This window comes from Nerophis lumbriciformis, linkage group LG23 (genome assembly GCF_033978685.3).
Source record: "Nerophis lumbriciformis linkage group LG23, RoL_Nlum_v2.1, whole genome shotgun sequence".
NCBI classification, from domain to species: domain Eukaryota; kingdom Metazoa; phylum Chordata; class Actinopteri; order Syngnathiformes; family Syngnathidae; genus Nerophis; species Nerophis lumbriciformis.
Genome location: NC_084570.2, coordinates 11588276 through 11613350, shown reverse-complemented (window position 1 = coordinate 11613350; position 25075 = coordinate 11588276). Strand labels below are relative to the sequence as shown.

At 39.1% G+C, this 25075-nt stretch overlaps 1 protein-coding gene across 2 annotated transcripts; it reads right to left on the bottom strand.

Annotated features, from left to right (window-relative positions):
* Positions 1–18: 18 nt before the first annotated feature.
* Positions 19–25048, bottom strand: mdh1b (malate dehydrogenase 1B, NAD (soluble)). Of its 2 annotated transcripts, XM_061985115.1 has the most exons (10): positions 24872–25048; positions 24684–24796; positions 22532–22666; positions 22312–22454; positions 22079–22247; positions 15977–16316; positions 15752–15893; positions 6064–6239; positions 577–712; positions 19–511 (listed from the first exon to the last, which is right to left on the bottom strand). In XM_061985115.1, the coding sequence occupies exons 1-10, from the start codon at positions 24891–24893 to the stop codon at positions 439–441; spliced, it is 1449 nt and encodes a 482-aa protein (XP_061841099.1). In that variant the 5' UTR covers positions 24894–25048; the 3' UTR covers positions 19–438. The 2 variants fall into 2 exon arrangements, with proteins under 2 accessions (XP_061841099.1, XP_061841098.1); XM_061985114.1 differs by having other exon boundaries at positions 19–712.
* Between the last annotated feature and the right edge of the window lie 27 nt (positions 25049–25075).

The following is a 25075-nucleotide window of genomic DNA, read 5'->3' as shown; positions in this document are numbered from 1 at the left end:
GTGTGGGTGTGGGTGTGGAAGAAGAACACATTTGAATGTTTCAGGTTAAAAGTCCGTTAATATTTTCCTACTAAAGGAATAAATGTTTTGCTATGTCCTCATTTTCAATACAACGCAACTGTAAAAAAAATATTCATAACATCGGAGGCTAGCAATTTGTGTTTTGTGGTAGTGTGCATACAATAATGCTTCATAAAACTTGCTGAATTGTAAACTTAAAAAAAAAAAAAAAAAAAGGATTATATTTTCTAATTTCTCTTTTTTCCACCAAAGTACTCAGTTTGATCTTTTACATCTTGAGACCTATTCAAAGCAAAAGACCACGTTTCACTGGATAAGCAGGTTTATTGGACGCAAACGGGTAAATAAAAACTGCAGCTCCACGTGTGGAAGTGAGAGAATAAAAGAACAAACTGAAACAAAACACAAAAAGTCACGTCATGGTTTTTGTTCCCCGCTGACACGATCGGTTTCTTCACCTCCCGGGCTCTCCTGCTTGGTCATCTTTTTCCTGCGAGGAAACATCTGTTACGACAAAGTGCTTCTTGGCTGCCATCTTGTCCTGAATGTACTCGCCTGAGTTCACTTGCAGAAAGAAGAAGTTTCTGCTTCAGATCATCCCCGACTGTGACGTCAGGCACCGCGGACCAGAGGCCATCTGCGAAGGTCACCGGAACTGAAAGGACGACGTCGCCAGGGAGGTCGTAATGGCCTGCAAGCTCAGTGAAAACACTCTGCTTTAATTTCCTGAGAGCGGGGCCGACCCCTGGCATTAACACGCTATGCCTTTTGTTTAGCACCACAACCACGAGGGCAGACCTGGGCAAGTTAAGGCCCGGGGGCCACATGCGGCCCGTTAAGCTTTTCAATCTGGCCCGCCGGGCATTCCCAAATAATTTTTTGCCATTATGATGTGCAGTGATGTTTTCTAATGACCGTAAGTCTTGTTGGAATCTGTGCTTTTGCATGATATTTTAGTGACTAGTGTTGTCCTGATACCAATATTATTTCGATACTTTTCTTAATAAAGGGGACCAGAAAAAATGGCATTATTGGCTTTATTTTAACAAAAAATCTTAGGGTGCGGCGGACCAGTACTTTTCAGAGGCGGTATGGTACCAAATATGATTCATTCGTATCGCGGTACTATACTAATACCCGTATACCGTACAACCCTACTAGTTACATAGTAACTACAAACCCAGTTTCCATATGAGTTGGGAAATTGTGTTAGATGTAAATATAAACGGAATACAATGACTTGCAAATCCTTTTCAACCCATATTCTATTGAATGCACTACAAAGACAAGATATTTAATGTTCAAACTCATAAACTTTTATTTTTTTTGCAAATAATAATTCACTTAGAATTTCATGGCTGCAACACGTGACAAAGTAGTTGGGAAAGGGCATGTTTACCACTGTGTTACATGGCCTTTCCTTTTAACAACACTCAGTAAACGTTTGGGAACTGAGGAGACACATTTTGTAAGCTTCTCAGGTGGAATTATTTCCCATTCTTGCTTGATGTACAGCTTAAGTTGTTCAACAGTCCGGGGGTCTTCGTTGTGGTATTTTAGGCTTCATAATGCGCCACACATTTTCAATGGGAAACAGGCAGGCCAGTCTAGTACCCGCACTCTTACTATGAAGCCACGTTGATGCAACACGTGGCTTGGCATTGTCTTGCTGAAATAAGCAGGGGCGTCCATGGTAACGTTGCTTGGATGGCAACATATGTTGCTCCAAAACCTGTATGTGCCTTTCAGCATTAATGGTGCCTTCACAGATGTGTAAGCTACCCATGTCTTGGGCATTAAAACACCCCCATACCATCACACATGCTGGCTTTTCAACTTTGCGCCTATAACAATCCGGATGGTTCTTTTCCACTTTGGTCCGGAGGACACGACGTCCACAGTTTCCAAAAACAATTTGAAATGTGGACTCTTCAGACCACAGAACACTTTTCCACTTTGTATCAGTCCATCTTAGGTGAGCTCAGGCCCAGCGAAGCCGACGGCGTTTCTGGGTGTTGTTGATAAACGGTTTTCACCTTGCATAAGAGAGTTTTAACTTACACTTACAGATGTAGCGACCAACTGTAGTTACCGTACTGACAGTGGGTTTCGGAAGTGTTCCTGAGCCCATGTGGTGATATCCTTTACACACTGATGTCGCTTGTTGATGCAGTACAGCCTGAGGGATCGAAGGTCACGGGCTTAGCTGCTTACGTGCAGTGATTTCTCCAGATTCTCTGAACCCTTTGATGATATTACGGACCGTAGATGGTGAAATCCCTAAATTCCTTGCAATAGCTGCTTGAGAAAGGTTTTTCTTAAACTGTTCAACAATTTGCTCGCGCATTTGTTGACAAAGTGGTGACCCTCGCCCCATCCTTGTTTGTGAATGACTGAGCATTTCATGGAATCTACTTTTATACCCAATCATGGCACCCACCTGTTCCCAATTTGCCTGTTCACCTGTGGGATGTTCCAAATAAGTGTTTGATGAACATTCCTCAACTTTATCAGTATTGCCACCTTTCCCAACTTCTTTGTCACGTGTTGCTGGCATCAAATTCTAAAGTTAATGATTATTTGCAACAACAAAAAAAGTTTATCAGTTTGAACATCAAATATGTTGTCTTTGTAGCATATTCAACTGAATATGGGTTGAAAATGATTTACAAATCATTGTATTCCGTTTATATTTACATCTAACACCGTTTCCCAACTCATATGGAAACGGGGTTTGTAGTAGGGTTGTACGATATAAGGTCAGACGAGGCACCAAGCAGTGTGGGTGTGGCTTGATTGTAAAATATGTCGATTGAGAGGGGGTGTGACGTTCATATGTTCTCAATATTCAGGGTTTTATCGTTGATAGAACAATTACAAATTCCATTCCGTTTTTAAGGCGGTCTGTCATAACATTTTTAGCATTCAGACATTATTTTGAGGTTTTGTATTAGTTTTCCTAAAAAAAATCTATACCGGCCCCCAGACACATTTTTATTCTCTAAATTTGGCCCCCGAGTCAATATAATTGCCCAGGCCTGCATTAGGGGGTCCACATGATCACCATCAATATTGAGTTGACAAGGGTGTACCCCGCCTTCCACCCATGTACTGCTGGGTTAGGCTCCAGCGACCCCGAGAGGGACAAGCGGTAGAAAATGGATGGAAGTTTGTTTGGTCTGTCAGCAATTATAATTGCCAAGTTAGCGACACGTCAAACGTGGCCATGGTGACAGATTTATGTCCATATTAAAAAAAGGACCGTACTATTTAAGTTTATATTGTAGCTAAAACTTTTACCCCAAAATATGTCTCAAGAACATTTTTTTTCATAGTATATTTTTTTCCCATTTATTGTGTTGTTGTTTTTTTCCTTTTCAATCAATGCCGCAGCCAAGCAGTTTGGAATTGACTTTCGTGTGGTAGGAAATATCAAACACTTTCCCTTCCCCCCTTGGAAATATCAACATGTTATATGCAGTACAGGCCAAAAGTTTGGACACAATTCAATGCGTTTTCTTAAGTTTCATGACTATTTACCTTGTAGATAGTCACTGAAGGCATCACAGCTGAACACACGTGGAGTTATGTACTTAACAAAAAAAGGTGAAATAATTAAAAAAATGCTATATATTCTCGTTTCTTCAAAATAGCCACCCTTTGCTCTGATTACTTTTTCGCACACTCTTGGCATTCTCTCCATGAGCTTCAAGAAGTAGTCACCTGAAATGGTTTTCACTTCACAGGTGTGCTTGAAGCTCATCGAGAGAATGCCAAGTGTGTAAAATATGTTATTTTTTAATATAGAATTGAAAACATATTTTAACTGCATTTTTGTTTGGTTGTGTATTTTATGCACACACTTGGGCTCTCATTGCAAAATCTGCTCCTGGTTATCAAGACCAATACAGTAAAACCTTGTTTATCGCTGTTCTCAGGGCGGACACTCTAACCACTAGGCCACTGAGTAGGTACCTACTCAGTGGGTGGCCTAGTGGTTAGAGTGTCCGCCCTGAGATCGGTAGGTTGTGAGTTCAAACCCCGGCCGAGTCATACCAAAGACTATAAAAATGGGACCCATTACCTCCCTGCTTGGCACTCAGCATCAAGGGTTGGAATTGGGGGTTAAATCACCAAAATGATTCCCGGGCGCGGCCACCGCTGCTGCCCACTGCTCCCCTCACCTCCCAGGGGGTGATCAAGGGTGATGGGTCAAATGCAGAGAATAATCTCGCCACACCTAGTGTGTGTGTGACAATCATTGGTACTTTAACTTTTTAACTTTAATTGGTTAAGTAGGAAGTAATAATGGAATATTTTTGCAGTAGATATTGGTGCAGAGGATTCTGCATTTTCTCAGGAGGTTAAGGATTACTGTGATTGAAAACAGGAGTTCCTAACACTATTTACCTCAGTGCCCAATTTTTCCCACTACAAAGGGGTCCGGGCCCACTCAAATATAAACACTAAATACAAGCGGTAGAAAATGGATGGTTGGATAGTAATCTCATTTTTTATTCTAATCGTATTCAAGAATTATATGTAGCCTCCTTGTAGTTTAACTGTGCAGTGCTAAAATGAATAAATTCTAAGTTAATTAAAAATAATGTTTTTTAATAAATGTCAAAATTTAAGTGCAAAAGAAAAAAGAACTTTACCACTTTAGTCATATTTTTTGCGCTTAAAGTTTGACTTCAGCTTCAGACTTCTTTTTTTTTGTAATTGTCAGTACTGCCACAAGTGGTGGAAAAGTGTATTACAACTGAGTACCGCTGCGGCCCATACGGACCATAACTGAGAAACAGATACACTATATTGCCAAAAGTATTTGGCCACCTGCCTTGACTCGCATATGAACTTGAAGTGCCATCTCATTCCTAACCCATAGGGTTTAATATGATGTCAGTCCACCTTTTGCAGCTACAACAGCTTCAACTCTTCTGGGAAGGCTGTCCACAAGGTTGCGGAGTGTGTTTATAGGAATTTTCCACCATTCTTCAAAAAGCGCATTGGTGAGGTCACACACTCATGTTGGTCGAGAAGGCCTGGCTCTCAGTCTCCGTTCTAATTCATCCCAAAGGTGTTCTAGCGGGTTCAGGTCAGGACTCTGTGCAGGCCAGTCAAGTTCATCCACACCAGACTCTGTCATCCATGTCTTTATGGACCTTGCTTTGTGCACTGGTGCACAGTCATGTTGGAAGAGGAAGGGGTCCGCTCCAAACTGTTCCCACAAAGTTGGGAGCATGGAATTGTCCAAAATGTTTTGGTATCCTGGAGCATTCAAATTTCCTTTCACTGGAGCCCAACTCTTGAAAAACAACCCCACACCATAATTCCTCCTCCACCCAATTTCACACTCGGCACAATGCAGTCCGAAATGTACCGTTCTCCTGGCGACCTCCAAACCCAGACTCGTCCATCAGATTGCCAGATGAAAAAGTGTGATTCATCAGTCCAGAGAAGGCGTCTCCACTGCTCTAGAGTCCAGTAGCGACGTGCTTTACACCACTGCATCCAACGCTTTGCATTGTACTTGGTGATGTATGGCTTAGATGCAGCTGCTCGGCCATGGAAACCCATTCCATGAAGCTCTCTGCGTACTGTATGTGGGCTAATTGGAAGGTCACATGAAGTTTGGAGCTCTGTAGCAACTGACTGTGCAGAAAGTCGGCGACCTCTTTGCACTATGCGCTTCAGCATCCGTTGACCCCTCTCTGTCAGTTTACTTGGCCTACCACTTGGTGGCTGAGTTGCTGTTGTTCCCAAACTCTTCCAAATTTCACGACTGGATTTGTTGCACAGGTGGCATCCTATGACAGTTCCACGCTAGAAATCACAGAGCTCCTGACAGTGGCCCTTTCTTTCACATGTTTGTAGAAACAGTCTCCATGCCTAAGTGCTTGATTTTATACACCTGTGGCTGGGCCAAGTGATTAGGACACCTGATTCTGATCATTTGGATGGGTGGCCAAATACTTTTGGCAAAATAGTGTATTTTTGGCGGCCCTATTGTTAATAAACACTGGTTCAAAATGTCCGCACCTGTGCACAGTACCCCCACCGAATACACCTGATTCGGAATAGAGGCCCCGTTCCAAGCCTTCAGGAGAGTGAGGATCCCGTTGGCGGTTGACATGTCAGCTCCGCGGCAAGTCTTCGAAACCACAGCTGCCTGCTGACTGTGCACGATGTCTAGGAAGGTGGTCTCCAGCCATTCACTAAACAAGAGAAGAAAGAAGATACAAAATAAGTTGCCAATCAAATGGAACCATACAAGGCTCCAAATGTCACTGTTTATTGGAAAATATAAACAAACAGACTTGAACCTGGTTAGAGCCTTTCTAATCCTGTGGCCCCACCTCGTCATTGTGGACATGAACCTCATTAGAATGAGGATTTAGATTGTAATTTCACAATGTGCATTCTTGCTGAAATAATCTTTCACATGAGCACAATAAATACACAATATTTTTGTATTTTGTCATTTAATATACATGTTTCTATACAACATTTCTAACTGTTCAGTTTAAGCATTTTTATCTGAAACATTACCCCAGCAGGCACAAGGTATCGATACAACGTCAATTATGCGTACATGTCCTTCAAAACTGACTTTGAAACAACGTTGCCAAATAGTTGTATTTGTAAATTGAGACAACGTTAATGTCTAACGTTGGATCCAATGACCAAATTTCAATGGTCAAATCAACGTCAGAACCCAACATTGAAAAAACGTCAATAATCATGTTGTTTCAACATAGTGTTTGTGTTGTAGGATATTGGTTGGGAAAAGACCAAAATTCAATGGTCAAACCAACGTCAGAACCCAACATTGATTAAACGTCATCAAAAAGCATGTTGTTTCAACGTTGTATTTGTGTTGTGGGATATTGGTTGGGAAAAGACCAAATTTCAGTGGTCAAATCAACGTCAGAACCCAACATTGCAGAAATGTTGTCAGAAAGCATGTAGTTTCAACGTTGTAGAATATTGGTTGGGAAAAGACCAAATTTCAATGGTCAAATCAACGTCATCAAAAAGCATGTTGTTCCAACGTTATGTTTGAGTTGCCTAACGTCAGGACCTAATTTAACAAGTTATCAACGTTGTTTTAATGTCTTGTGCCTGCTGGGTTAATCTTGTCTTTTAATGTCAAAAACCTCATTAAAAAGCTGGTTTCAACCAAAATCATGCAATAATTAGTTCTTGTATTGCATGTATTGGTTGGGAATAGACCAAATTTCAATGGTAAAATCAACGTCAGAGCCCAACAATGCATAAATGTTGTCAAAAAGCATGTTGTTTCAACGTTGTATTTGTGTTGTACAATATTGGTTGGGAAAAGACCAAATTTCAATCGTCAAATCAACATCAGAACCCGACATTGATTAAACGTCATCAAAAAGCATGTTGTTTCAACATAGTGTTTGTGTTGTGAATATTGGTTGGGAAAAGACCAAATTTCAATGGTCAAATCAACGTCAGAACCCAACATTGCAGAAAAGTTGTCAAACAGCATGTAGTTTCAACGTTGTAGAATATTGATTGGAAAAATACCAAATTTCAATGGTCAAATCAACGTCAGAACCCAACATTGATTAAAAGTCGTCAAAAAGCATGTTGTTCCAACGTTATGTTTGAGTTGCCTAACGTCAGGACCTAATTTAACAAGTTCTCAACGTTCTTTTAATGTCTTGTGCCTGCTGGGTTAATCTCATCTTTTAATGTCAAAAACCTCATTAAAAAGCTGGTTTCAACCAAAATCATGTAATAATTAGTTCTTGTATTGCATGTATTGGTTGGGAATAGACCAAATTTCAATTGTCAAATCAACGTCAGAACCCAACAATGCATAAATGCTGTCAAAAAGCATGTAGTTTCAACGTTGTAGAATATTGGTTGGGAAAAGACCAAATTTCAATGGTCAAATCAACGTCAGAACCCGACATTAATTAAACGTCATCAAAAAACATGTTTCAACGTTGTAGAATATTGGTTGGGAAAAGACCAAATTTCAACGGTCAAATCAACGTCAGAACCCAACATTGATTAAAGGTCGTCAAAAAGCATGTTGTTTCAACGTTGTATTTGTGTTGTGGAATATTGGTTGGGAAAAGACCAAATTTCAGTGGTCAAATCAACGTCAGAACCCAACATTGCAGAAATGTTGTCAAAAAGCATGTAGTTTCAACGTTGTAGAATATTGGTTGGAAAAGACCAAATTTCAATGGTCAAATCAACGTCATCAAAAAGCATGTTGTTCCAACGTTATGTTTGAGTTGCCTAACGTCAGGACCTAATTTAACAAGTTCTCAACGTTGTTTTAATGTCTTGTGCCTCTCATCTATTAATGTCAAAACCCTAATTAAAAAGCTGGTTTCAACCAAAATCATGCAATAATTATTTCTTTTATTGCATGTATTGGTTGGGAATAGACCAAATTTCAGTGGTCAAATCAACGTCAGAACCCAACATTGATTAAACGTCGTAAAAAAGCATGTTGTTTCAACGTTGTATTTGTGTTGTAGAATATTGGTTGGGAAAAGACCACAATTCAATGGTCAAATCAACGTCAGAACCCAACATTGATTAAACGTTGTCAAAAAGCATGTTGTTTCAACGTTGTATTTGTGTTGTGGAATATTGGTTGGGAAAAGACCAAATTTCAGTGGTCAAATCAACGTCAGAACCCAACATTGCACAAATGTTGTCAAAAAGCATGTAGTTTCAACGTTGTAGAATATTGGTTGGGAAAAGACCAAATTTCAATGGTCAAATCAACGTCAGAACCCGACATTAATTAAACGTCATCAAAAAGCATGTTGTTTCAACGTTGTATTTGTGTTGTGGAATATGGGTTGGGAAAAGACCAAATTTCAACGGTCAAATCAACGTCAGAACCCAACATTGATTAAAGGTCGTCAACAAGCATGTTGTTCCAACGTTATGTTTGAGTTGCCTAACGTCAGGACCTAATTTAACAAGTTGTGAACGTTGTTTTAATGTCTTGTGTCTGCTGGGTTAATCTCGTCTTTTAATGTAAAAAAACCTCATTAAAAAGCTGGTTTCAACCAAAATCATGCAATAATTAGTTCTTGTATTGCATGTATTGGTTGGGAATAGACCAAATTTCAATGGTCAAATCAACGTCAGAGCCCAACAATGCATAAATGTTGTCAAAAAGCATGTTGTTTCAACGTTGTATTTGTGTTGTAGAATATTGGTTGGAAAAAGACCAAATTTCAATGGTCAAATCAATGTCAGAACCCAACATTGCAGAAAAGTTGTCAAAAAGCATGTTGTTTCAACGTTGTATTTGTGTTGTACAATATTGGTTGGGAAAAGACCAAATTTCAATCGTCAAATCAACATCAGAACCCGACATTGATTAAACGTCATCAAAAAGCATGTTGTTTCAACATAGTGTTTGTGTTGTGAACATTGGTTGGGAAAAGACCAAATTTCAATGGTCAAATCAACATCAGAACCCAACATTGAAGAAAAGTTGTCAAACAGCATGTAGTTTCAACGTTGTAGAATATTGATTGGAAAAATACCAAATTTCAATGGTCAAATCAACGTCAGAACCCAACATTGATTAAAAGTCGTCAAAAAGCATGTTGTTCCAACGTTATGTTTGAGTTGCCTAACGTCAGGACCTAATTTAACAAGTTCTCAACGTTCTTTTAATGTCTTGTGCCTGCTGGGTTAATCTCATCTTTTAATGTCAAAAACCTCATTAAAAAGCTGGTTTCAACCAAAATCATGTAATAATTAGTTCTTGTATTGCATGTATTGGTTGGGAATAGACCAAATTTCAATTGTCAAATCAACGTCAGAACCCAACAATGCATAAATGCTGTCAAAAAGCATGTAGTTTCAACGTTGTAGAATATTGGTTGGGAAAAGACCAAATTTCAATGGTCAAATCAACGTCAGAACCCGACATTAATTAAACGTCATCAAAAAACATGTTTCAACGTTGTAGAATATTGGTTGGGAAAAGACCAAATTTCAACGGTCAAATCAACGTCAGAACCCAACATTGATTAAAGGTCGTCAACAAGCATGTTGTTCCAACGTTATGTTTGAGTTGCCTAACGTAAGGACCTAATTTAACAAGTTGTGAACGTTGTTTTAATGTCTTGTGTCTGCTGGGTTAATCTCGTCTTTTAATGTAAAAAAACCTCATTAAAAAGCTGGTTTCAACCAAAATCATGCAATAATTAGTTCTTGTATTGCATGTATTGGTTGGGAATAGACCAAATTTCAATGGTCAAATCAACGTCAGAGCCCAACAATGCATAAATGTTGTCAAAAAGCATGTTGTTTCAACGTTGTATTTGTGTTGTAGAATATTGGTTGGAAAAAGACCAAATTTCAATGGTCAAATCAATGTCAGAACCCAACATTGCAGAAAAGTTGTCAAAAAGCATGTTGTTTCAACGTTGTATTTGTGTTGTACAATATTGGTTGGGAAAAGACCAAATTTCAATCGTCAAATCAACATCAGAACCCGACATTGATTAAACGTCATCAAAAAGCATGTTGTTTCAACATAGTGTTTGTGTTGTGAACATTGGTTGGGAAAAGACCAAATTTCAATGGTCAAATCAACATCAGAACCCAACATTGAAGAAAAGTTGTCAAACAGCATGTTGTTTCAACGTTGTAGAATATTGATTGGAAAAATACCAAATTTCAATGGTCAAATCAACGTCAGAGCCCAACATTGATTAAAAGTCGTCAAAAAGCATGTTGTTCCAACGTTATGTTTGAGTTGCCTAACGTCAGGACCTAATTTAACAAGTTCTCAACGTTGTTTTAATGTCTTGTGCCTGCTGGGTTAATCTCATCTATTAATGTCAAAACCCTAATTAAAAAGCTGGTTTCAACCAAAATCATGCAATAATTATTTCTTTTATTGCATGTATTGGTTGGGAATAGACCAAATTTCAGTGGTCAAATCAACGTCAGAACCCAACATTGATTAAACGTCGTCAAAAAGCATGTTTCAACGTTGTATTTGTGTTGTAGAATATTGGTTGGGAAAAGACCACAATTCAATGGTCAAATCAACGTCAGAACCCAACATTGATTAAACGTCGTCAAAAAGCATGTTGTTTCAACGTTGTATTTGTGTTGTGGAATATTGGTTGGGAAAAGACCAAATTTCAACGGTCAAATCAACGTCAGTACCCAACATTGATTAAAGGTCGTCAAAAAGCATGTTGTTCCAACGTTATGTTTGAGTTGCCTAACGTCAGGACCTAATTTAACAAGTTGTGAACGTTGTTTTAATGTCTTGTGTCTGCTGGGTAAATCTCGTCTTTTAATGTAAAAAACCTCATTAAAAAGCTGGTTTCAACCAAAATCATGCAATAATTAGTTCTTGTATTGCATGTATTGGTTGGGAATAGACCAAATTTCAATGGTCAAATCAACGTCAGAGCCCAACAATGCATAAATGTTGTCAAAAAGCATGTTGTTTCAACGTTGTATTTGTGTTGTACAATATTGGTTGAGAAAAAAACCAAAATTCAATGGTCAAATCAACGTCAGAGCCCAACAATGCATAAATGTTGTCAAAAAGCATGTTGTTTCAACGTTGTATTTGTGTTGTAGAATATTGGTTGGAAAAAGACCAAATTTCAATGGTCAAATCAACGTCAGAACCCAACATTGCAGAAAGGTTGTCAAAAAGCATGTTGTTTCAACGTTGTATTTGTGTTGTACAATATTGGTTGGGAAAAGACCAAATTTCAATCGTCAAATCAACATCAGAACCCGACATTGATTAAACGTCATCAAAAAGCATGTTGTTTCAACATAGTGTTTGTGTTGTGAACATTGGTTGGGAAAAGACCAAATTTCAATGGTCAAATCAACATCAGAACCCAACATTGAAGAAAAGTTGTCAAACAGCATTTGTTTCAACGTTGTAGAATATTGATTGGAAAAATACCAAATTTCAACGGTCAAATCAACGTCAGAACCCAACATTGATTAAAGGTCGTCAAAAAGCATGTTGTTCCAACGTTATGTTTGAGTTGCCTAACGTCAGGACCTAATTTAACAAGTTGTGAACGTTGTTTTAATGTCTTGTGTCTGCTGGGTTAATCTCGTCTTTTAATGTAAAAAAACCTCATTAAAAAGCTGGTTTCAACCAAAATCATGTAATAATTAGTTCTTGTATTGCATGTATTGGTTGGGAATAGACCAAATTTCAATGGTCAAATCAACGTCAGAGCCCAACAATGCATAAATGTTGTCAAAAAGCATGTTGTTTCAACGTTGTATTTGTGTTGTACAATATTGGTTGGGAAAAGACCAAATTTCAATCGTCAAATCAACATCAGAACCCGACATTGATTAAACGTCATCAAAAAGCATGTTGTTCCAACGTTATGTTTGAGTTGCCTAACGTCAGGACCTAATTTAACAAGTTCTCAACGTTCTTTTAATGTCTTGTGCCTGCTGGGTTAATCTCATCTTTTAATGTCAAAAACCTCATTAAAAAGCTGGTTTCAACCAAAATCATGTAATAATTAGTTCTTGTATTGCATGTATTGGTTGGGAATAGACCAAATTTCAATGGTCAAATCAACGTCAGAACCCAACATTGCAGAAATGTTGTCAAAAAGCATGTAGTTTCAACGTTGTAGAATATTGGTTGGGAAAAGACCAAATTTCAATGGTCAAATCAACGTCAGAACCCGACATTAATTAAACGTCATCAAAAAACATGTTTCAACGTTGTAGAACATTGGTTGGGAAAAGACCAAATTTCAACGGTCAAATCAACGTCAGAACCCAACATTGATTAAAGGTCGTCAAAAAGCATGTTGTTTCAACGTTGTATTTGTGTTGTGGAATATTGGTTGGGAAAAGACCAAATTTCAGTGGTCAAATCAACGTCAGAACCCAATATTACAGAAATGTTGTCAAAAAGCATTTAGTTTCAACGTTGTAGAATATTGGTTGGAAAAGACCAAATTTCAATGGTCAAATCAACGTCATCAAAAAGCATGTTGTTCCAACGTTATGTTTGAGTTGCCTAACGTCAGGACCTAATTTAACAAGTTCTCAACGTTGTTTTAATGTCTTGTGCCTGCTGGGTTAATCTCATCTATTAATGTCAAAAACCTAATTAAAAAGCTGGTTTCAACCAAAATCATGCAATAATTATTTCTTTTATTGCATGTATTGGTTGGGAATAGACCAAATTTCAGTGGTCAAATCAACGTCAGAACCCAACATTGATTAAACGTCGTCAAAAAGCATGTTTCAACGTTGTATTTGTGTTGTAGAATATTGGTTGGGAAAAGACCACAATTCAATGGTCAAATCAACGTCAGAACCCAACATTGATTAAACGTCGTCAAAAAGCATGTTGTTTCAACGTTGTATTTGTGTTGTAGAATATTGGTTGGGAAAAGACCACAATTCAATGGTCAAATCAACGTCAGAACCCAACATTGATTAAACGTCGTCAAAAAGCATGTTGTTTCAACGTTGTATTTGTGTTGTGGAATATTGGTTGGGAAAAGACCAAATTTCAACGGTCAAATCAACGTCAGAACCCAACATTGATTAAAGGTCGTCAAAAAGCATGTTGTTCCAACGTTATGTTTGAGTTGCCTAACGTCAGGACCTAATTTAACAAGTTGTGAACGTTGTTTTAATGTCTTGTGTCTGCTGGGTTAATCTCGTCTTTTAATGTAAAAAACCTCATTAAAAAGCTGGTTTCAACCAAAATCATGCAATAATTAGTTCTTGTATTGCATGTATTGGTTGGGAATAGACCAAATTTCAATGGTCAAATCAACGTCAGAGCCCAACAATGCATAAATGTTGTCAAAAAGCATGTTGTTTCAACGTTGTATTTGTGTTGTAGAATATTGGTTGGAAAAAGACCAAATTTCAATGGTCAAATCAACGTCAGAACCCAACATTGATTAAACGTCGTCAAAAAGCATGTTGTTTCAACGTTGTATTTGTGTTGTGGAATATTGGTTGGGAAAAGACCAAATTTCAATGGTCAAATCAACGTCAGAAACCAACATTGATTAAAATTCTTCAAAAAGCATGTTGTTCCAACGTTATGTTTGAGTTGCCTAACGTCAGGACCTAATTTAACAAGTTCTCAACGTTGTTTTAATGTCTTGTGCCTGCTGGGTTAATCTCATCTATTAATGTCAAAAACCTCATTAAAAAGCTGGTTTCAACCAAAATCATGCAATAATTAGTTCTTTTATTGCATGTATTGGTTGGGAATAGACCAAATTTCAATGGTCAAATCAACGTCAGAGCCCAACATTGCAGAAATGTTGTCAAAAAGCATGTAGTTTCAACGTTGTAGAATATTGGTTGGAAAAAGACCAAATTACAATGGTCAAATCAACATCAGAACCCAACATTGCAGAAAAGTTGTCAAAAAGCATGTTGTTTCAACGTTGAATTTGTGTTGTAGAATATTGGTTGAGAAAAAAACCAAAATTCAATGGTCTATTTTTAACATCAGAACACAACATTGATTAAACGTTGTCAAAAAGCATGTTGTTTCAACGTTGTATTTGTGTTGTAGAATATTGGTTGGGAAAAGACCAAAATTCAATGGTCAAATCAACGTCAGAACTCAACATTGAAAAAATGTCAATAATCATGTTGTTTTAACGTTGTATTTGTGTTGTAGAATATTGGTTGGGAAAAGACCACATTTCAATGGTCAAATCAACGTCAGAACTCAACATTGCAGAAAAGTTGTCAAACAGCATGTTGTTTCAACGTTGTAGAATATTGGTTGGAAAAAGACCACATTTCAATGGTCAAATCAATGTCAGAGCCCAACAATGCATAAACGTTGTCAAAAATCATGTTTCAACGTTATAGAATATTGGTTGGGAAATGACAAAAATTTCAATGGTCAAATCAACGTCAGAACCCAACATTGCAGAAATGTTGTCAAAAAGCATGTTGTTCCAACGTTGTAGAATATTGGTTGGAAAAAGACCAAATTTCAATGGTCAAATCAACGTCAGAGCCCAACAATGCATAAACGTTGTATTTGTGTTGTAGAATATTGGTTGGGAAAAGCCCAAAATTCAATGGTCTATTTTTAACATCAGAACCCAACATTGATTAAACGTTGTCAAAAAGCATGTTACTTCAACGTTGTATTTGTGTTGTAGAATATTGGTTGGGAAATGACCAAATTTCAATGGTCAAATCAACGTCAGAACTCAACATAGACAAAACGTCAATAATCATGTTGTTTTAACGTTGTATTTGTGTTGGAGAATATTGGTTGGGAAAAGACCAAATTTCAACGGTCAAATCAACGTCAGAACCCAACATTGATTAAACGTCGTCAAAAAGCATGTTGTTTCAACGTTGTATTTGTGTTGTGGAATATCGGTTGGGAAAAGACCAAATTTCAATGGTCAAATCAACGTCAGAACCCGACATTGATTAAACGTCATCAAAAAGGATGTTGTTTCAACGTTATATTTGAGTTGCTCAATGTCAGGACCTAATTCAACAAGTTCTCAACGTTGTTTTAATGTCTTGTGCCTGCTGGGACCCTTTATTGGTTATTTCAAACTTATTTCACAACATTTGTCTGTTTTAAATGAACATGTTCAACTTCAATGCAATTTGCTACCTAAAATTGCAGTTTTTAGTTGATGATCCAGCGCTTGTATGGAATCTCGTTTATTTTCTTACTGACTTGTCGTAGATGATCTCAAGGACGGGCTGGAAAAAGAAAGGCGGTCCTTTGACGGGGCCGTCATAATTGAAAACCTTTGCCCTCTGTAGGTCGAGGTCGAAGCTCTCTCCGACATCCCCCCACACGATGACGTCGGTCACTTCTAAAGGAGATCATGACGGAGACGTTGCATGACAAACCCTGAAGCCGGAACGTTACGGGGACTGAGGAGCGTGTAAGCCGTACCTGAGGTCCTCACTTTCAGCTTGTTCGCGATGGCAGCTCTGGCTTTATTCTCCAACTGGGTTGCCATGGCAACAATACGGCTCTTGTCAGTAGAGCACGCGTTCAGGAGAAACGAGCACCTGAGGTTCACAAGCGAGCCGCTGGACACGATCACCTTCACCTCCGCCTTTGCCTTGGCTCCAATCAGCTGTCCATATTGGGTGTACAAGTCTGCTATTGCGTTTATATTCAACGGTTCCTCCTCGTCCTTCGAGGGTTCCTCTCTAGACCAGCCGTCATCCAGCAGGAGGATGATGTCAGCGTCCTGGAACGCATCTTTGAGATCCGTGTGAATGGTCACCTGAATATGCATGAAGCAACATGGTGGTAAGATGGTTAAGGATGCATCAAGAATTAAAGCTGCAAACAGTCCTTCCCGATGCCGAGACCCACCATCAAAAATTTCCGGAAGATCGGCGTTTGTGGAAGGATGTTACGAGGACCACACTGGTCTTGATACACTATATTGCCAAAAGTCTTTGGCCACCCATCCAAATGATCAGAATCTGTCAGGCTTTCCCCTGACAGTTTGGTTGTGTTTTAGTTTTTTCTCTGTGTGTGTGTAGTATTTCCTGTCAGCGCTCTTGTTTTGGTTATGTTTCCTGATTGTCTCCCTGAGTGCTGCTTCCCCTCAGCTGTGGCTGATTGGCACCTGGCCACACCTGGTGTCAATCAGCCAGCTGCTATTTAAACCTGCCTTCCCCTCCAGTCAGTGCTGGATTATTGTCATTATTATTGTCGTTCCTACCTGTCGTGTCGTTGTTCTTAATACTTGTCGTTGTAGCTCTGTCTACTTTTGTTTCACTCTGCTCATGTCCTAGTTCCTTCGTGTCACAGTAAGTGTTTTTGTTTCTTTTCCACAGTTAGCCTCTGTGCTATTTTAGTTCATAGCCAAGTTTGTTCTCCGCCTTGTGCGCGCCTTTTGTTGTTACCCTTTTGTTTGTTGTTTTACCTTAGTGTTTAATTAAATCATGTTTTCTCGCACAATGCCTTCCGCCTTCTCTGCATCTTGGGGTTCGGCACCTACAAACTCTGACAGAATCAGGTGTATAAAATTAAGCACTTAGGCATGGAGACTGTTTCTACAAACATTTGTGAAAGAATGGGCCGCTCTCAGGAGCTCAGTGACTTCCAGCGTGGAACTGTCATAGGATGCCACCTGTGCAACAAATCCAGTCGTGAAATTTCCTCGCTCCTAAATATTCCAAAGTCAACTGTCGGCTTTATTATAAGTAAATGGAAGAGTTTGAGAACAACAGCAACTCAGCCACGAAGTGGTAGGCCACGTAAACTGACAGAGAGGGGTCAGCGGATGCTGAAGCGCATAGTGCAAAGAGGTCGCCCGACTTTCTGCACAGTCAGTTGCTACAGAGATACAAACTTCATGTGACCGTCCAATTAGCCCACGTACAGTACGCAGAGAGCATCTAAGCCATACATCACCGAGTCCAATGCAAAGCGTCGGATGCAGTGGTGTAAAGCACGTTGCCACTGGACTCTAGAGCAGTGGAGACGCCTTCTCTGGAGTGATGAATCACGCTTTTCCATCTGGCAATCTGATGGACGAGTCTGGGTTTGGAGGTCGCCAGGAGAACGGTACATTTCGGAAATTTGATGGAGGAGGAATTATGGTGTGGGTTTGTTTTTCAGGAGTTGGGCTTGGCCGCTTAGTTCCAGTGAAAGGAACTTTGAGTGCTCCAGGATACCAAAACATTTTGGACAATCCCATGCTCCCAACTTTGTGGGAACAGTTTAGAGCAGACCCCTTCGTATCAAACGTGACTGTGCACCAGTGCACAAAGCAAGGTCCATAAAGACATGGATGACAGAGTCTGGTGTGGATGAACTTGACTGGCCTGCACAGAGTCTGGGTTTGGAGGTTGCCAAGAGAACGGTACATTTCGGAAATTTGGTGGAGGAGGAATTATGGTGTGGGGTTGTTTTTTCAGGAGTTGGGCTTGGCCCCTTACTTCCAGTGAAATTAACTTTTAATGCTCCAGGATACCAAAACATTTTGGACAATTCCATGCTCCCAACCTTGTGGGAACAGTTTGGAGGGAGCCCCTTCCTATCAAACATGACTGTGCACCAGTGTACAAAGCAACGTCCATAAAGACATGGATGAACTTGACTGGCCTGCACAGAGTCCTGACCTGAACCCGCTTGAATACCTCTGGGATTAATTAGAACGGAGACTGAGAGCCAGGCCTTCTCGACCAACATCAGTGTGTGACCTCACCAATGCGCTTTTGGAAGAATGGTGGAAAATTCCTATAAACACACTCCGCAACCTTGTGGACAGCCTTCCCAGTTGAAGCTGTAATAGCTGCAAAAGGTGGACCGAGATCATATTGAACCCTATCGGTTAGGAATGGATGGCACTTCAAGTTCATATGTGAGTCAAGGCAGGTGGCCAAATACTTTTACAATATAGTGTATCAACAGACTTCAACCTTGACGCCTTATATCAGTTTGGAAGGAGATCTGATCATTTAAAGTGAAGTAATGACAGTTTAATTGGTGATGGCGAGGACCAGTTTTCACGGGCAAGTTCCCCCCACCACGAATAGGCACCAATATGTACAAACACATTTGGCATCTCAGAATGTCATCATCCTCATTTGTACCAATTTCGATCAAGATCGGAATTTGTGGAGCTGTGTTATAATTGTGGCAAGTTTTGGGGCGAACCATCAGATCAAAGTTTGGCGCCATGCCGCGCACACGTCCTACGGCGTGGAAAAAAATTCCTTCACAATTTAGCCTATATGTTTAGTATCTGTCATTTTAACCGCGGCTCATTTGGTCTAAGTCCCGAGGAGGAGTTCGTTAAAATACAAACCCCCTTTTTGGCCTAGATGGCCGACTTCGTGTTTGTTTTTGAATATGGGTTCCTGGAACTTTTACGTGCGTCTTGTCATGATGGACGTCTCCAACGATTTCCGTGACAATCTGGTGGCAGGGGCTAATAGTTTTGTCATTTTTAAGGTGGCGCTAGAGTGTCAATTTCGAAAGTTTGTGGTTTTGAACACCAAAATATAGAATTTTTTTTGCCAGATCTAATGCGCCTGGATGTACTGTCCATCTTTGGCAGATTTTCCTCAATGAATGTTTTTTATTTATAAATCACTTCTTGCTCTGGTTCCCCCTTATTTATGTTATTTTATGCGTATAGACTGCAGTGGCTACAGTTTGTGGTCGCAGGACATCATTGGTGTGTTGGTTTCTAGAGCCGACACAAGTCTTACGGTAATTAAAAAAAAAAAAAAAATCATATTTTTTTTATTTTTTATTTTATTTTATTTTTTTATTTATTTATTTTTATATTTGCCGCTCCATGGTCATGGAATAACTTACAAAAGGATCTGAGGCTACCTGAACTCATCACTTTGGGGGAATTTCCGGCCATTTAAAAAAATCGAGAAGCTGTTTCTATTGGGCACTGTACTTGTTTTTCAATAATTTTTATTTTTATTGTGTGGAGTTTGCATGTTCTCCCCGTGACTGTGTGGATTCCCTCCGGGTACTCCGGCTTCCTCCCACCTCCACAGACATGCACCTGGGGATAAGTTGATTGGCAACACTAAATTGGCCCTAGTGTGTGAATGTGAGTGTGAATGTTGTCTGTCTATCTGTGTTGGCCCTGCGATGAGGTGGCGACTTGTCCAGGGTGTACCCCGCCTTCCACCCGATTGTAGCTGAGATAGGCTCCAGCGCCCCCCGCGACCCTGAAGGGAATAAGCGGTAGAAAATGGATGGATGGATTTATTGAAACATTTTATTTTTATGTTTATATTGTAGGTAATTTGTGCTTTTAACTAGAGATGTCCGATAATATCGGCCTGCCGATATTATCGGCCGATAAATGCTTTAAAATGTAATATCAGAAATGATCGGCATCGTTTTTTTTAATTATCGGTATCGTTTTTTGTTGTTTTTTATTAAATCAACATAAAAAACACAATATACACTTACAATTAGTGCACCAACCCAAAAAACCTCCCTCCCCCATTTATACTCATTCACACAAAAGGGTTGTTTCTTTCTGTTATTAATATTCTGGTTCCTACATTATATATCAATATAATAATGTGTTAATTCCACGACTGTATATATCGGTATCGGTTGATATCGGTATCGGTAATTAAGAGTTGGACAATATCGGAATATCGGATATCGGCAAAAAAGCCATCATCGGACATTCCTACTTTTAACTATAGTGTGTGACTGCTACTGTTTTTTGTTGTTCTTATATCTACAAACCTTGTTTCCATATGAGTTGGGAAATTGTGTTAGATGTAAATATAAACGGAATACAATGATTTGCAAATCATTTTCAACCCATATTCAGTTGAATATGCTACAAAGACAACATATTTGATGTTCAAACTGATAAACTTTTTTTTTTTTTGCAAATAATCATTAACTTTAGAATTTGATGCCAGCAACACGTGACAAAGAAGTTGGGAAAGGTGGCAATAAATACTGATAAAGTTGAGGAATGCTCATCAAACACTTATTTGGAACATCCCACATGTGTGCAGGCTAATTGGGAACAGGTGGGTGCCATCATTGGGTATAAAAACAGCTTCCCAAAAAATGCTCAATCTTTCACAAGAAAGGATGGGGCGAGGTACACCCCTTTGTCCACAACTGCGTGAGCAAATAGTCAAACAGTTTGAGAACAACGTTTCTCAAAATGCAATTGCAAGAAATTTAGGGATTTCAACATCTACAGTCCATAATATCATCAAAAGGTTCAGAGAATCTGGAGAAATCACTCCACGTAAGCGGCATGGACGGAAACCAACATTGAATGACCGTGACCTTCGATCCCTCAGACGGCACTGTATCAAAAACCGACATCAATCTCTGAAGGATGTCACCACATGGGCTCAGGAACACTTCAGAAAACCACTGTCACTAAATACAGTTTGTCGCTACATCTGTAAGTGCAAGTTAAAGCTCTACTATGCAAGGCGAAAGCCATTTATCAACAACATCCAGAAACGCCACCGGCTTCTCTGGGCCCGAGATCATCTAAGATGAACTCATGCAAAGTGCAAAAGTGTTCTGTGGTCTGACGAGTTCACATTTCAAATTGTTTTTGGAAATATTCGACATCGTGTCATCCGGACCAAAGGGGAAGCGAACCATCCAGACTGTTATCGACGCAAAGTTCAAAAGCCAGCATCTGTGATGGTATAGCCAGCATCTGTGATGGTATGGGGGTGCATTAGTGCCCAAGGCATGGGTAACTTACACATCTGTGAAGGCACCATTAATGCTGAAAGGTACATGCAGGGTTTGGAACAACATATGCTGCCATCTAAGCGCCGTCTTTTTCACTGCTTATTTCAGCAAGACAATGCCAAGACACTTCGTAAAAAAAGAGTGCGGGTACTTTCCTGTCCCGCCTGCAGTCCAGACCTGCCTCCCATCGAAAATGTGTGGCGCATTATGAAGCGTAAAATACGACAACGGAGACCCCGGTCTGTTGAACGACTGAAGCTTTACATAAAACAAGAATGGGAAAAAATTCCACTTTCAAAGCTTCAACAATTAGTTTCCTCAGTTCCCAATCGTTTATTGAGTGTTGTTAAAAGAAAAGGTGATGTAACACAGTGGTGAACATGCCCTTTCCCAACTACTTTGGCACATGTTGCAGCCATGAAATTCTAAGTTAATTATTATTTGCAAAAAAAAAAATTAAGTTTATGAGTTTGAACATCAAATATCTTGTCTTTGTAGTGCAGTTAATTGAATATGGGTTGAAAAGGATTTGCAAATCATTGTATTCCGTTTATATTTACATCTAACACAATTTCCCAACTCATATGGAAACGGGGTTTGTATTTATGAAACTTGGTTTTGGTGCACTCTTGGCCAGGTCGTTTTTGTCAAATATATTTTGATCTCAATTAGTTTTTACCTGGTTAAATAGATAAAGGAAAATTAAAAAAATTAAATGAAATGGAAATTTTGGTGAGTTTTCGTGCATGTTGAGGGCTTTAAAAATGTGCCAAAACATATAGCTGTGTTGCTCGGGCCCTAATTATGTGCCTTATGGAGCAGAGGGAGAGCCAGGTCTTCAGTCTCCATCTTCACCGACTGCAGTTCCTCCTCATTGCCGTCCACATCCAGGAGATGGAGACTGACGGTCGACGCTTGAGGCAACACCTCCGCAGAGAGCAGACTGGGGATCAGCATGTTGCATGTCGGGTTCAGGGCTCTGGGAGAGTCCAAATCAGACCAATCAGCCACAAATCACACCACGTAGCTTCAGTTTAGCTCACCTGCTGATCCATACGTGCTGGGGGTGGATAAGGCTGGCATGATGCTGCTCCTCCTCAATAAGGTCCAGCTTGGTGACAAGGTTTTCTGCTGCAATGCTCAGCATCAATTCTTCGGCCATGTAGGATGTGACGTCGTAGTACTTCTGTACGATATGGTAAATGACGGATTACACAACAGCAATAGATTTGTATGGCACTATTAAACGTAGTCGAGGCCGACCTGACAGTGCTCTAAAAAGTCCCCGAAGCCCCCTAAGAAGACCCCTTTGCCACCTTGGTGCACCAGCTCTCTCCAAACCAGGGGAGACTCTTCGTGGGTCCAGCCGTTTCTCGTGCACGTTTCTTCCAGCCAGTCCTGTCACACACCAGATGTGGCGATGATGAGTGGATAAAAACACAACTTATTTTAACAATACATTTAATTTAATATTTTCATAATTATAGCATGATTATTTAATCATTTATCATTTAAATATACATTAAATATATTTTAATTATATAATGTAATAAATAAAAAATAAAAATAAATTAAATATAAATAATGTATTATTGTATAATAATATGTAACTATTATTCAATTACTATTATATATAATTATAATGTAAACAATGCAAGTGCCCATTCCCTGCTGTTCTGCAGCATGTGAATAATAATAATTGATATTACCAATACTGTTAAAAAACGTGACCTCAACTTGAGAGTGTTTTGGGATAAGAGCTGTCTCTTGGCTATTTGTTAAATTTGTGTTACAAGCATCCCCGCCATTAGTTGGCGTGGCAAATGTGAGTGAACCTTGTAAAATTTGCCTAAAACATCTAGTCTTACTCACTAGCATTTGCTTGTAGCTAAAGATTGACATGGCTTTGTTTTCAAAGAAAGCGAGCGTGAAGGACGGTGCTGAGAAGAACAAGCAGATGAAATGAATTTGATTTAAAAAAATACATCTTCAAAAACAACCGTGCGTGTCACCAACTTGTTGCAGCAGTTTGAATCTGCACCGCACTCAAGCAGAATGAGTCTAACTAACGCCATCTTTGAGAATATGGAAACGCTGCTGATGGTGTATTAGACAGAGAAGCAACCGCAAGGAGATACCGTAGAAGTCCACTCTCCAAATAAATGCTGTACATAAATGTTTAATTACTTTATAAAACTGATGAAGTTGTTGGTCGTACAATCAATAATATTGTTTTATACAGTATTTCTTACTAGGAAGTGAACTTTTCTTTTTAAAAGGCATGTTGCATGTTAAAATTGTGCTATTCTGGTGCGATGGCGGGGCACGCACCAATAAAAGTTGATTTTATTTAATTTTAATGGGAAACATTGATTTGAGATACAAGTGTTTTGAGTTCAGAGCTTCGTCACAGAACCAATTACGCTTGTAAGTTGAGGTACTGCTGTATCAACAAAATAATACAATTATTCAATTTATTACTTATTATAGTTTGAACAGTGGTTTAAAATAACTAAACAAAAGCCAAAACGAATGCAGTTTTATTTGGCTATCATTTAAATCCTTTGAGACGGATCAATCCAAATATCAATCGCACCAATACCAATGGTTCTATCAGAATCAGGTCAATAATAACGTGAATAACTTGATATTTTCACAAGTATCAGCGTGTTTTCTTGTTGTTGTCGTTCATATTGAGTTGATGTGTTTGATGTTGTGCATCCTCCTGGGAAACAGTGTCCGCTCCAATGACCATTCGTGTTTTGCACAATCGCGCTTTTTCTTTCTCCAAAACTTGCAACTCTGACTCAATAAATAGACCCGAAACAAATGTCCACTGCAGAGGACACTGGTACCAATAGTAGTGTAATAGTTACCAATAGCAGTTTTTGCTTTTGTTCACTTATTTTTCACTACCACCTTTATTTTGTTTAAAGAAATGCTTAATAAAAAGGAATCATTGTATAATTGTGTCGAATAATTGTCACATTGTATTTTATTGTTGTATCGCAAAATCATTTACCAATAAGTTGATTGATATTTTGCTATTATTGTTATTCTGCGTTTTATTCTGGATATATATAATGATCAACAAATGATCAACAAATTAAAGGTAAAATCACAAAATCGTTCAAGGAGCTTTAAAAAATCGCAAGTATCGTTTCAGTCTCGGCAATACTGGTCCAGTGTTTGTAGACGATTGATAACAAAATGTGCAGTACTGTATCACCCAACCCTGTACTATATAAATACAACAATATCAACAATGTGACGATATGAATAGCACGGCAACACTCACACAGATATCTGTGGCAATAAAGTAAAATCTCGTCACGCTAGTTCCTGTATCGATCTGATACTGAGACCACCCGTGATCGACACAGTTGACATTTGGATCGATCCACCTACACTTTACCTTCCATTCATCTGGGAGGATTGACATCTTGTGAATTCTGAAGTTCGGCAAAGAATTCTGTAATCTGTCCGCCAAAAGTTCTGCTTTGGCATAATAAGGGCAGTCTGTTTTGCCTGCCAAGAAAAAAAAAGATACAATTTCGATATATGTTTAAAGTTATGTGGTTTAACGTTGAGTAGCAGACCTACCGGCCAGCACAAACTTTGCCATTTTATGGAACGAGTGTAGTTTCAAGGCCTTCACAATTCAATGTCGTTCTCTTAACATAATGTAAATAATAGGTACGTGAATTGTCGAAATTGTTGACGCTAAAGTTTTAGCATGAGGCGTACAGTAGGTTGCTAAGTAACGAGTTTTTTTTAACAGTGCGCATGTCCGGAAGTAACAAACAC

Excerpts from the sequence above, each read along its gene's own strand:
- mdh1b (XM_061985114.1), bottom strand. The coding sequence starts at position 24,893 with ATGGCAAAGTTTGTGCTGGCCG. Across the intron at positions 22,667-24,683 it reads TCCTCCCAGATGAATGGAAG|GACTGGCTGGAAGAAACGTG; the intron begins GTAAAGTGTAGG and ends GGTGTGTGACAG. Across the intron at positions 6,240-15,751 it reads CTTGAGATCATCTACGACAA|TGAATGGCTGGAGACCACCT; the intron begins GTCAGTAAGAAA and ends TCTCTTGTTTAG.